Here is a 13,568-nt window from a genome sequence, read left to right on the forward strand (position 1 = left end):
TGCACTCCAGATACCCAGTTAAGTGCAGAGTTTTAAAAGCAGCTCTTGTTATGAGTAGTGCTGTGTGTCCCCCAGCATGACTGCCTGCAGAATGTTTTGGCCAGCCCCAAAGCAGGCTCTGCTTATTAACTGTCAGTCTCTATTCCTGCCCACACCCAGGAGTGCTACCCTTGCGCAATCTCTTCAGCCCTGAGCAGTGAGCGTGTACCTTCTGTCTCCACAGCTTTGGTCATATTGGATATTCCTTATCAATGGAATCATGTAGTCTTTGTTAACTGGCTTCCTTCTTTTTTTGGTTTTTTTTTGAGACGGGTTTCCCTGTAGTTTCTAGAGCCTGTCCTGGAACTAGCTCTTGTAGACCAGGATGGCCTTGAACTCAGAGATCCGCCTGCCTCTGCCTCCCGAGTGCTGGGATTAAAGGCGTGCGCCACCACAGTCCGGCTAGGCTTCCTTCTTTAATGTATTGCTTTTGAGGGTTTATTACGTATTACAACTTACCATCATAACATAGTCTCTTTCACTGCCAAATGCTATATTCTATTGTATGAATATTCAACGTTTTATTTATTTAGTCAGTGGTTATAATGGAGGTTTTCAAACCTACTTTTTGACTATTGTGGGGCTATGATTTCTATGAAATATCAATGTACAACCTTTCCATGGGACTTACATTTTCATTTTGTAAAGGCTACACCACATAAAACTCCTTAAGCATTCTATCAGCTTTCATTCCTCCGGACCAAGTCCCAGCCAGCTAAATATTGAAACTTTACATGTCTCAAATTTATATGAGAACCATCCCTTCAGAAAGTATTTGTTCTAGTGCTAACCTGTAATTCCGGGGTTGTCCCCTGTGAGGACCCTCATCAATGGAACAGCCTCAATTCCGTCGGTTTATTCACTTTCCTAGTCTTTGCAACATGTTTCTTTTTTCAGGACTTATTTCCATTAATGTTTACAGGTTGTAAATTTTAATGCCTTCACAAAGCACACTTATTTCCATGTTATACACACATTCAAGTTGCCATTTTGTTTTGCATTCTGACTGCTCCTGAGACTGACAATAAAGTTTGCTTTGAATCAGAGGGTAGAGTTAGCAACTAGCTGACCAAAATTAGCCATAGAGGTTTTGGAGGACTGAGGACAGATTGACCCTTTCTACACAGGAAGTTGTAGGGTGGGGATTAGAGAGGGTCTTGGCCCTTCTATATTGAGGAACAAGAGAGAGCTGGGGGTCAGGGAGTGGGATGGGGGAGGTCACTGCCTGTTTTTCCACCACTTCTCTGATCATTCAGGTTCTTGCCCCCATATCCAACTCCCGAGTATTTATTGATAAGGAATAAATGGCTAAATGCTTCATTTGAGTCACTCGGCACATTGTAGTGTATTTAGCCAAGTTTTGCAGCAGTCACGGTAATGGCTGCTGGAGGGACAAGGAGCTAAAGACCAGCCCTGCCTCTGAGGAACTCCTGTCCAGTTAGGAGGTTGATGGGGGCACAAGCAGAGCTGGAATATTTCTCATACACGCTCTAGCAGAGACAGACAGAGTGTAGTGGCAGGCACAGAAGAGATGTTCTTTTTTTTAAAGACTTATTTATTTATTATGTATACAGTGTTCTGCCTGCTTGTATGCTTGCATATCAGAAGAGAGCACCAGAGTCATTACAGATGGTTGTGAGCCACTATGTGGTTGCTAGGAATTGAACTCAGGACCTCTGGAAGAGCAGGCAGTGCTCTTAACCTCTGAGCCATCTCCAGCCTCCAGAAGAGATGTTCTTATTCTCACGGGATGTATCTCGGTACAGTACTGTGACACTGGCGGTACTATCTCGAGAAATAAAGAGGACATGGCGAGGACAGGCTGAAGAAACACATCCTAATGCCCTGGGACAGAACTCACAACAAGGCTTGAAACCTTCAAAGTAGGACCTGTGACCTGGAGTGCCACTGGCAGGGTGATAGAGGTGAGGTGAGGAACCAGGTTATGATGGAGACATCATGGAAATCCTGTCTCTCTAAGGGTTTGATCTGAAAATGTTTTCAGTGAAAGGTTTTAATCTGGAGGATTAACGCTTACTCGAGCATTTAGGACAACATGAACTTTTAAAAAAGTGGATCTTGTAAAGAACTTGTGAAGTAGCTTTACGATTCTCTTTCGTGATAACATGATTGACAGCTGGATAGCGCGGGGTTGGGGCTTGAAAGCAGCCTGCAGAAGGTGGCTTGCAGGTGTTACCGCTCTTCGGGCATTCCCCTGCAAAGTCGTGTCTCTCTACGGAACTCGGAGTTCTGTTTTGTTCTTGCAGGGATCACTCTGCTTGATATGTTCATGACTCACCAGCCCCTTCCCACCCTCTTAATACATTCCACGTTCAGTCCATAAAGCCACACAGAAGTGAAGAGCACCACGGAGCCTTCTTTGAAGGTCTCTTTCAGCTTCCTTGGACACCCCCGTGTTTGTGTAGGGACACTGTCAGCACTTCTGTCAAGTGCTAGTCCTGGGAACGTCCACGGGAAGTAGATCTTGGCCTTGCTCTAAAAACCTATCCTCTGGAGAGTGCCCGTTTTTTACTCAGCTACATTTCTGCCCTTCAGAAAACGAAAGGCAAAAGAGAGGAACGCTGTTAGAAAAAGAAAAAGGAGTAATATAAGGGGAGCGAGGAAAAGCCCCATGGAAGACAAGAATATCATTAGCTTTGACAGAAGGTTGAGGGAATAACTCAGACGCTCAGTAAGAGAAAGGTTATTTGTTTATAGATTTTACAGATACTTAGCAACAACTGTACGGATGAATAGATTTTAATTATTATGTAATTAATAGTCCTAAAATAATCTGCAAAGAACTACAAAAGTCTCAAAGAATTTAGGACAGTGTGTGTGTGTGTGTGTGTGTGTGTGTGTGTGTGTTGTATGTCAGAGGCTGACTTTGGTGTCTTTCTCAGTCACTCTCCACTTTGCTTTTGAGACAGGACATCTCATGGAACCCGGAGCTCACCGACTTAACTATTTGCTGGTCAGACCACTCTAAGGGTCCTCCTGTCTCCACCTCCCTGGTGTTGGGACTACAGACACCTGCTGAATCAGACTTTTAATGTAGGTGCTGGGGATCTGAACTCAGGTCCTCACGCTTGCACCACAAATCCTTTACAGACTAAGTTAGCTCCCCAGGCTCAAGACTCAGGACATTTTATAGTTTGTACTGTGCGCTAAAGAGTCCCTCATGTTTAATTACAAAACTCTAGAACCTTTGGGAACTGTCATGTCTAATGTCATAATTATTAACTATCATCCCACCCACTTCCTTTCTAATGATAAGGATCACTTCCTTCATTTCACTTTAATAATTATAGAGTACAGAAATAACTATAATTTATTTTTTAAAAAAGCATATTGGTATTTAAGCATCTGCCAAGAATTTCAGCCATAGAAAAGTCATTTTAATTCAAATTCCATGGATCAATACTCTTTACTTCGGAGTAGAAAACAGAAACAAAAAGTAGGCTGTAATGAAAATAGACTGTTAAGTGACTTAAACTTTGCATATATCAAATGATATGCTGGGAGTCATAAGCAAAACATTTAAAATAAGTACATAGCCGGGCGGTGGTGGCGCACGCCTTTAATCCCAGCACTCGGGAGGCAGAGGCAGGCGGATCTCTGTGAGTTCGAGGCCAGCCTGGTCTACAAGAGCTAGTTCCAGGACAGGCTCCAAAGCCACAGAAAAACCCTGTCTCGAAAAACCAAAAAAAAAAAAAAAAAAAAAAAAAACAAAAAAAAAAATAAAATAAGTACATAATTGAAATGGATAAAACAGATGGGCATGGTGACACAGGCCTTTAATCTCAGCACTTGAGAGGCAGAGGCAGGTGGATCTCTGTGAGTCTGAGGCAAGCATGGTCTACAAAGTGAGCTCCAAGACAGCCAGGACTGTTACACAGTGAAACTCTGTCTCGAAAAACCAAAAATAAAATAAAATAAATAAAAAAGATGTGCAGATTTTTTTTGTCACTATAGAATAGTTGATCTTCCTCTACAAAGATCTACAGGGATCCAGTGGTTGAATCCTTGCTCATAATATGTCTCGGAGATGTGTACATTGTTGCCTTGTTTGTATATCTGCAGTATCTAGTTATTAATGTAATTCATCCAGTTCCATTCTTTGTTTTGTTCTTTTTTTTTGGTTTTTCGAGACAGGGTTTCTCTGCAGCTTTTTTAGAGCCTGTCCTGGAACTAGCTCTTGTATACCAGGCTGGCCTCGAACTCACAGAGATCCACCTGCCTCTGCCTCCCGAGTGCTGGGATTAAAGGCGTGCGCCACCACCGCCTGGCCCATTCTTTGTTTTGAATATGTTGGTTATTTCAGGAACTTTACATCTAAATTACATTTTTGAAGAGAGAGGGAGAGAGAGAGAGAGAGAGAGAGAGAGAGAGAGAGAGAGAGAGATTGATTTCTAGATGGGTTAGATACATCCTGGAGTTTTGAAAGGTGGTTTTGCTTGCCTTACCTCCTTTTTACAAACCTGAAGTTCCTTACCAAAGCCGCTACTTGCCATAGTGCAGAAGCGATGCTGAGAGCTAGACAGGAGAATGTGTGGTCCCTGGCTGAAGACTCTCATCAGTGAAGAATGGCAGGTGCACAAAATGTCACATCTGCCCCCAGAGAGCTGAGAAAGCCATGGAGAGCCATCAGTAGGCCTACAAAGGTAGTATACATTTGAAGGGCCTCCCATGTGACTCAAGCACCAAGCACCAGCCCAGAACCAACAGGGTCTATCCGAGAGAGAGAGAAAGAGAGAGAGAGAGAGAGAGAGAGAGAGAGAGAGAGAGAGAGAGAGAGAGAGAGAGCAAGCAGTCCAGAGATCAATGTCGGATGTATTTTTCAGTTACTATCCATCTTAGTTTTTGAAGCACAGTCTCTCACTAAGCCTGGAGCTTGCCCACTGGGCTGGCTGTGCAGTGAGCACTAGGGATCCCTTGTCCTTGCCTTCTCAGCGTTGAGATTACAGATGCACTTTGCTATTCTTGCCTGGATTTCTATGTATGTTCTGGGGATCCAAATACTTGTCTGGCAAGCACTTTACTCACGGGGTCATCTTCCAAGCTCCCTAAATCACATTTAAATTATGAAATATAAGTCCCAGAATCTGATTGTTAACTTGGGAATATAGCTTAATGGTAGATAGAGTACTTACCTAAAACACACAAGGCCCTGCATTCAGTCCCCAATTCTGAAACATACAGTGCAGAATCTGATGGATCATTTCCAGCAAAAACTTGATTTTGTTTGGAATAACAATGAATAGGGATCAATTTGGGGGGGAACTAGTATTCTGTCATTTAACAAAATAATAATTATTATCTATTATCATTATCATTACTAACTTTATGTGTATGTGTGCGTGTCTGAGAGAGTGTTTTCAGAGGTCAAATGAAGGGATGGGATCCCGTGAACTGGAGTTCCAGGAGGGTGGGAGCCACACAACGTGGGTGCTGGGAAAGCTATTTGGTCCTCTCAAAAGCAGCAAGTGCTCTTGACCAGAACCACCTTTCCAGTCCCCATCTCTTCATTTAATGGATTTTACAATGCTTCCTAGCTTTAGCTTAAATCTTTTACATCTTTCCTAATATTTATCTAGGTATCTCAGAATGCTATTTTATGCTAATGTGGCATATTTGGAAATGATAAATGCCTAACTTGGCTAAAAGAATTTAGGAAAAGTAGAACAAAGCTGGAATATTTTAATCGCATGTGGTGGTGCACACCTTAACCCCAGCACCCAGGAGGCAGTGGCAGGTGGATCTCTGTGAGTTCGAGGCCAGCCTGGTCTACAGAGCAAATTCTAGGCCAGAGCTACACAGTGAGGAGCTGTCTAAAACTAAGGGAAAGAAAAAAGATTATTTTGTTTCGAAATTTATTAAACTACAGTATTTTTATTAAGCTAGGGTAACACTGGAGATCAATGGAATACAACCCAGATTCAGGAATGACACCCACACACAGAACCACTTCTGTGATGACCATGCAGAGGGGAGTCAGTGGAGAATTCATTCAACAAATGGTGCGGGAACAACAAACAGCCATTTTTCAAGAAATGGGCTTTAATCTAAGCCTGCACCATACCCAACATTCAATTGAAAAATATATCATAAACCTAAATGTAAAGCCTCAAACTGTTAACTATAAAAATAGGAAAAAAAATTATGTGAGCTTTGCTTTGGTGAAGATCTTAGGTGGGAATCAAGAGCACAATCCATGAAAGCCTAAATAAATAAATAAATGGAACTTCATCAGAGCAAAAAAAATATTTTCAAATGATTGTATTAAAAGAATGCAAAGGGCTGGAGATGCAGCTTGGTGGTCCAACACCTGCCAAGCATCACAAGGCCCTGAGTTCCATCTCCCACCCTAAAAGAAGGAAAGAAAAGATGAGTTACACACCGGGAGAAATATTGCCAAATTATGCATCTGATAAAGGAACTGTATTCAGAATATAAAAATATTCTCCAGACTCAGAGATAAGAAACAAACACCTCATTCTCAACCAACCAATGAGCCCAAACAATGCTTCATCGAAGAACTCATCAGAACATCAAATACCTTCAGCTGCTGAGAAGATCTTGACAGCTGGAAAAAGGGCACCTCCATTGCTCAAGGGTGTTGACAATGGTCCAACCGTGCTTGGAAACTGTTGGGTGCTTTCTATTCTCTTCCCTTTTGTGGTGCTGGAAATCGTAACCGTGATTTTGTATACAGCAGGCGAGTGTTCTGCCATTGAGTTCTATCCTTAGCGCTGGCGTTTTTTCAAAAGGTGTCTCTCACATCATTTAGGAAAAGTAGACGTTATTTTCATGCAAGTATTTGTAATGAATATTTACGGCAGTCTTATTACGGTAGTTAACACTGGAAACAACCAAAGTAGGTATCAATAGATTAATGGAAGAATACAGCTGGCATTTCTATGCCGTTGTTACCGGGGTGTCCCCGGACAAGACAACAATGCCGTGGGTTGGTAAAGGGCATGGAGATACACCATTCTAGAGACAGTTTCCAAGAAGAGTGTCTGATTTATTGCACGTGAGTAACCACTTCACAGCGGAAGCCTATGGCCTGTGATTGGTTACCACATTAGCTCAGAATGGGCAGTGAGAATTCCTCTCATTAGAGTCTCTGTGTGGAAGAAACACATTAGAGGCGATAGGAAGAGTCCAGGCTCTCTATGGGCCAGCAACCAACTATGCAGGCTACTTCAGAATTCAGTGCTCTGACTTCAGGGGCAAGGTGTGCCATACTTCTTCTTTAGAAGCACCTTGTGCCAAGTAGGCTGGCCACTGGGTGATGTCTGTATTCTCTCTTCCATTTCTATACAATGGAACTCTTTCTGAAAGAAAGAGGAATAGACTGTTGATCCAAGCACCTATGTGACTGAATCTCAAAATAGTTATGCTGAATAAAAGAAGGCATAAAAAAAGAGCACATATTGCCAGGTTTCGACTACACAAAATTTTTAAAAATACAAACAGTTATTTAGTAACAGAAAGCCCATCAGCTGTTGCCTAAGGCTATGTCGGGGAGCCATGAAGGGCAAAAGTATCCCTGGATATTTTTATATTCTGCATATAAATGTTTGAGAGTCTGCATATATTCATTGTCTTGACTGGGTTGGTGGCATTGCTGGAATTTATATATATGTAAATATTTTTCATTATAGACTTTATGTACCGTTTATTGTTTTCAATGTTACTCCAGTATCACTGTCAACAGGAGGCCTTGCAGCTTCGTTCTGTTACTGTGTTAAAAGACTGTAACCCAAAGCAACTTGGGGAAGGAAAGGGTTTATTTGGCTCACACTTTCAAGTTCCAGTCTATCACTGAGGGCAGCCAGGGCAGGCAATCATTCAGAAACCGAAGCAGAAACTGGAGAACACCTCTTACCGACTCCCTCCTTGGCTCATGCTCAGCCAGCCTTCTGACACAGCCCAGGCCCACCCACCTAGGTTCCCTCCAGAGGAGCCTGGAACCTCCCACATCAACCAGCCAGCTAGACAAAGCCTCAGCAGGACAATCTGACAAGGCAATCTCCAGGTGACTCTAACTAATCCAGCTACAAATGGCGCCCAAATGTTTGGGAAGAATTTCCACAGAAAGCCTAAGAAACTTAAAAAAAAAAAAGGATTCTAGACCGACAAGAACAGAGTCAAGTTCAGCTTCTCGGTAGCCGTCTTTTCTCCTGTAGACTATGTTTGCTGGTGGCGAGTTATGTTAACTTGACGACACTAACAAGCACACAGAGTATGCTATTTTCATTGATATTTTTCACAAATCAAACCACAATGAACTGGTCCGCAGAACCAAATACGGAATCTCTTAGGCAGAAGGACTGTTTTCTTTTTCGCTGCCCTGTACGATTTATGTGGTCAGTTCCTAACTCATTTGCTCCAAGGGCTGCATCAGTCAGTTCTAGTTAGGAGCGCTGCAGATTCAGTGGGACGGGAGCTTCATTTGTGCTTAAGTTTTACAACTTCGTGTGAAACAGGATCTCAGTGTTGGCTGGCCCGGACCTCCCTGTGTAACTGAGGATGACCTTGAACTCCTGATCCTCCTGCTTCCGCTTACAAGCACTGAGATTAAAGGGATGAGCCACCATGTCCTTCACATTTAATATTTTTCAGATCTTTCGTGTTCTGGGCTAAGTACTCTTACATGGGCAAATGTCGTTTACAACTTCACGAGTTAGATAATATAGAAGTAAGATAATATCCTTACTTATAAAGAGATAGGCTGCAATGGAGAAATTACTTACAGCTGTAAAATAAAACACTTACAAATCATATAAAACTAGCATCTACTTTTTTGCATAAAATTTTGCCTTGGAGCCATGTTAAAGAATGAGAGTTAAGAATAACCATTCGGTAGTCAGAACTCAAACCCGAGCCATTTACAAATAGGAATTTAATTTGTGTCTTCTCATTGTTGTGGATAAGAAAAGCTGAGTAAGGTAGAATTTGACGTCTGCCTTTTGATACAAGGTCTTGGCATTGCAAAAACAAGCTACAACAAAGCGGTTTGTTCATGACGATAATGAGGCTGTCTCTACACAGCACTATTAGCCTTCTGTTTTACGAAACGAGGATGTTTAATAACAGGCTATAGATTTATGTATTATGTATTACATCATAAGCCCCCGAGGCTAGTGCTGTGTCTGAAAAGCTGTACTAAATGCTCTTAGCAAGTTCACATGTTTATGTACTCAATCAACGCCTAAGGCATCCTTCTTAATGAATCCACGTTAATGAAAATAGTTTACATAGCTCAAGCCAGACAGTTGTTTACTAGAGCTGTTAATGGATGGAGCCCATACCTGAAGCCATGAATTACCACAAAACAAAGTGACCCAGTACGGCTATATTTTAATTACTTGTTCAAAATGTCTTTCTTCCTCTAAAGCTTCGACTAATTACCATGCCACAGTTACACACGTTTGCGGATTGCCTGTCGTGTTTACCTATAGCCTAAAAGCTGAAACAAAGTCCTTGCTTTCATTGAGCAAAACAGCCAGCTTTTCAGATGATCAAAAACCAGATCTGGAAAATAATCCTGAACGCTGGTGTAGGTCAAAGATCACGGCTCGTCAACTTCACTGTAACAGCGTGGAAAAACCTGGGAGAATTTCCGTCATGGAAATCCACGTCAGTCAACTCGCTGGTGGGCGGGGCCTAGCGCCGCCCGCCGAGTGCGCACGCGCTATCGGGAGGGCAGCTGTGACCCTGAGAGCTTGCCGTCGCGTAGTTCGTACGTAAGACGTCGCGTCTGCGCAGACGCTTGGCGCAGAGGCCTGGCGGAAGCCAAGATGGCGCGGAAGAGGTCTGCAGGCCGCGCTTGGCGCTTTCTCCGCGTCTGAGTCGAGTTCTTTGAAGGGACTGTGGCAGACGCCCTGCGTGCCGCGATGGCCCGGCATCGGAACGTCCGAGGATATAACTACGATGAAGGTGGGTGGCAGGGCCGCGCTGGGCCGTCGTCTCAGCTGTTCCAGCTGGGATCCTGGCCTGTACGTCCGGCTGGATGGGAGTGCGGACCCCGGAGCCACACTAGAACTGGTGTTTGTGGTGAGGAGAGAAGGAGGGGGAAAGGGTAGGACATCAGAGTCCCAGGGAAGGAAGACAGCGTGATTGCTGCCTTCTGGATTGACCCCCTGGAGAATGTGGCAGCTCACGGGCCTACGGATGTTTGGCGACGTTGGGATTCGATGCTCTTTGGTATCCAAACGTTACCTCTTTTCTCATTGTTTCATCTGGGGACCCAGGTATTAGTTTCTAACTTCTGTCTCATAAGCCCTTCTTCAGACATGTCGCCGAGGCGTTACTTGTTTTTAAACCCAGGCTTGGCTTAGTGCTTACGTTCACCGACCTGCTAAAACTTTTTTTTTTTTTTAATTTTTGCCTGTGTTAGTGTATTTTGACTGCAGAATTCCCGCTTGACCCGAATTTTCAGCGAATTTCAAAATTGGGGACGTCAGAACCAGAAAAGATTCACGTTTAAAAGGCTCAAGAAAATTAAGTCGATTTGCTGTTCTTCAGGCATATCCTCAGTTAATGACCGATAATACTTAATGTATTTTAAAATGGAAATGAAAAGCAACGCTAGAGGGGAAGTCCTAGAAAAAGACTCATTGGGTTTTTTTTTTATTATTATTCAAAAGAATCTCAAGGAGATAAGTTCAGAGTGGTTTTAGGAAGACTATAAGCCCTGCAATGAATGGATAATAATAGGTATCATCGAGCATCATAGAAGCTGAAAATAAAAACAATGTGAGCTAAGGCAAAAGGAGTGAGACCTACAGCTTTGTAAACTGGAGAACGTGCACTGTGAAGGAGTCGCTTGTTATTAACACCCCTGGGAGATTGTGAGCATCATTGTGGTCGGACAGGGTCAGACAGCTAACACCCTGTGCTGCCTTTGGAGACTGGGACCCAGTCTGCTGGAATGTCTTCCTTTGCGACGTCCACTGTCTTGTAGCGGATGTATAAAATGCCTTGCGGCCACAGCCACTGAGAAATGACTTCAGACTGGGAGAGATTTTGTAGATGCGAAGCGAAGGACACTCTTCTCTTTAATACCTTATTTCCTCATTTAGTCTTAGCTGAGTACTGGGTACTGCTTAAGATGTTAAGGACTGTCTAAAAGAAGCAGCTGGTTAACATGAGAGATTCCCCACAGTGTAATGCCAGTGTGGCTGGAGCTATGTAAAAGACAGCATCCAAATCAGAGAGGATCAGGATTTCTGTGTGAAGTATTTGACAAGAGTTGTGTGTCCTCTGAGACTCAGTGCTGAATACCTTCTTGTCTTGACTACCCAAGGTCAGGTTATATTTCTTTGTAACAGTTGGTGACATCATCTTGTCTTGGCTACCTGAGGTCAGGTTATACTTCTTTGTAACAATTGGTGATATCATAACCACGCCTGTCCTGTCCTGTCATGGGATGTTCCTCCCTCCCTGCTTACAAAAGTATAATTTGTTTTCAATGTCTAGTTGTCTTCTCCCCAGTTAGGCTTCCCTTTGGACTTTGAATAATTAAAAATTCATAGAAGTATTTTAATTTCCTTAGTCTGAGGTCTAAAACCTATTGGTTCCTCTTTGTAACACCTGCTTCTTTTTTTCTGTGTCCTTTGGAGTATTTTTCATGACTGCCTCAACTAGTGTTTTTTCTTGTTTTGAGACATTTTCATGTAGCCTGTGTTGGACTTGAATCCACTATCTAGGCAAGGAGATGAACTCCTAATCCTCCTGCCTCTGATTCTGTTTCCCAGTTGATAAATGACAGCCATGGACTTTCAGGTCTGGCTTATGTAGTACTGCCAGGTGGGACCTAGGACTTTGTGCATAATGGGCAAGCAACTATTCTGCATGTGCAGCCTGACTCAGCTTGTTTAAAAGCCCTGCTTAATCTTCTGTGTAGTCCAGTGGCTGGTGCGATGCCGTGCATATAGGAACCCACACCAATATTTTGTTTGAGAAATAAATAAACCACTTTAGGAAGATGACAGGACGAATTTTCTCCCAATTTTTAATATTATAGCTCTTTAGGTCACCTGAATTAGTAAGAGTGGTTTGTTATATCAAAAGATATAGTTTTGGGAGTTGTGAATAACATTTTTAAATTTGGGATTAAAGTCTGGTATTTTTTTTTTTTGGACCTCACATATTTTTAGCCAATACTAGCAGTCATAAATATTTTAATTGCCATGATTTTTGGTTTTAACCTTTAAGCATGCTGCTCCTGCAGCATGAGTGACCTAGAAAGCTGGCTACTGTCTCCTGTGGAATTGGTTTGAATGTTCTGTTCCTGGAGAAGTTCACATGTGTGTTCCCAGATCACTTTATTTCTCATGTTAAGCACTCGTCATACCGTTTTGTAATCACGCTTTTCTGGGCTGCTAGGCTTTTGGCATTGACAGAGCTGGAAATGTGCACACTTTGTCCTGAAAATGTCACTTTAAGAGTCTCAGGTATAAATTTATGTTCATTGCAGGGTTTTAAATAATTTGACTCATTAACTTGTAAACACATTAATTCAGTGTCCCACGTATGCCAGGTACTTGACGAAACTAAGCTTTTCCTGGAGGGAGCTATAATTCCTTATGCATTGAAGACAAGACGTTAGAGGTGGCTGCTGGAGCCTTCTTAGAGAACATGCTCGCCAAGGCTGACTCGCTCCACTTACTCCACTTGAAAACTCAAGGTCACGAAAGTTAGGCTTCCTGGTTCTCATGGAGAGTGACTTCGGTTGAATTGTACCCTACACTCCCTTTTTTGTAAAGATGTTTTCCTAGGGAGAGCAGCAGGTGGCCTACCTTAGGTTTTGCGATCAATTAGACAATTCATCTATAAATCTACTGGATTATTACTGAGTTTTGATCACGTGGTAGATGTGGGAGAATTAAATAAAGCCCAGTCAGCTTAAAAAACAGAAGGCCTATGTATGTTTTTAAAGAATAGATTGTCAGTAATTTAGGTTAGGTGGTTGTCTGCTTTCTTGGAATTTATGGAAAAGTAGACATTCAGGTTCCTTGGCAGTTGCTATTTTAATTTATTTTGTAGATAATTCAGGTGTTTCCTCATTAACATAGAAGACTGATTGAACTTGTCAATGAATCTGTTTTGTGTTTTAGATTTCGAAGAAGATGATTTGTATGGCCAGTCTGTGGAGGATGATTATTGTATTTCACCATCAACAGGTAAGTTGTAAAACAAACAAACAAAAAAAACTATTTCTTTGATTGGCTGTTTAAAAGGATCAAGTAAGTATGATTGTCATCCTGGACTAGAGTCATAAGACTATAATACATAAGTTTTAAAAAGATATGAAGCTGGTCAGTCGTGGCCCACACCTTTAATCCCAGCACTCGGGAGGCAGAGGCAGGCGGACCTCTGTGAGTTTGAAGCCAGCCTGGTGTCCAGAGCGAGTTCTGGACAGCCAGGACTACACAGAGAAAGCCTGTCTCAAAACAAACAAAACAAAAGAAGATATATGTATGTGTGTATTTACTTATATACTCACATTTTAAAAT

The 13,568-nt window shown here is 42.4% G+C and overlaps 1 protein-coding gene across 3 annotated transcripts in view; it reads left to right on the plus strand.

The window, feature by feature from the left end:
- The first annotated feature begins 9,784 nt into the window (after positions 1-9,784).
- Positions 9,785-13,568, plus strand: part of Hbs1l (HBS1 like translational GTPase) — a 73,155-nt gene continuing 69,371 nt past the window's right edge. For 2 of the 3 annotated variants that reach the window (XM_038339824.1, XM_038339825.1), the window contains exons 1-2: positions 9,806-9,987; positions 13,170-13,235. In XM_038339824.1, the coding sequence (XP_038195752.1) occupies positions 9,945-9,987; positions 13,170-13,235 (109 nt within the window). In that variant the 5' untranslated portion in view covers positions 9,806-9,944. Of the gene's footprint in view, positions 9,988-13,169; positions 13,236-13,568 lie in introns of all 3 variants that reach the window. The other variant, XM_038339827.1, reaches the window with a different exon arrangement.

This window comes from Arvicola amphibius, chromosome 8 (genome assembly GCF_903992535.2).
Source record: "Arvicola amphibius chromosome 8, mArvAmp1.2, whole genome shotgun sequence".
In the NCBI taxonomy this organism is placed as follows: domain Eukaryota; kingdom Metazoa; phylum Chordata; class Mammalia; order Rodentia; family Cricetidae; genus Arvicola; species Arvicola amphibius.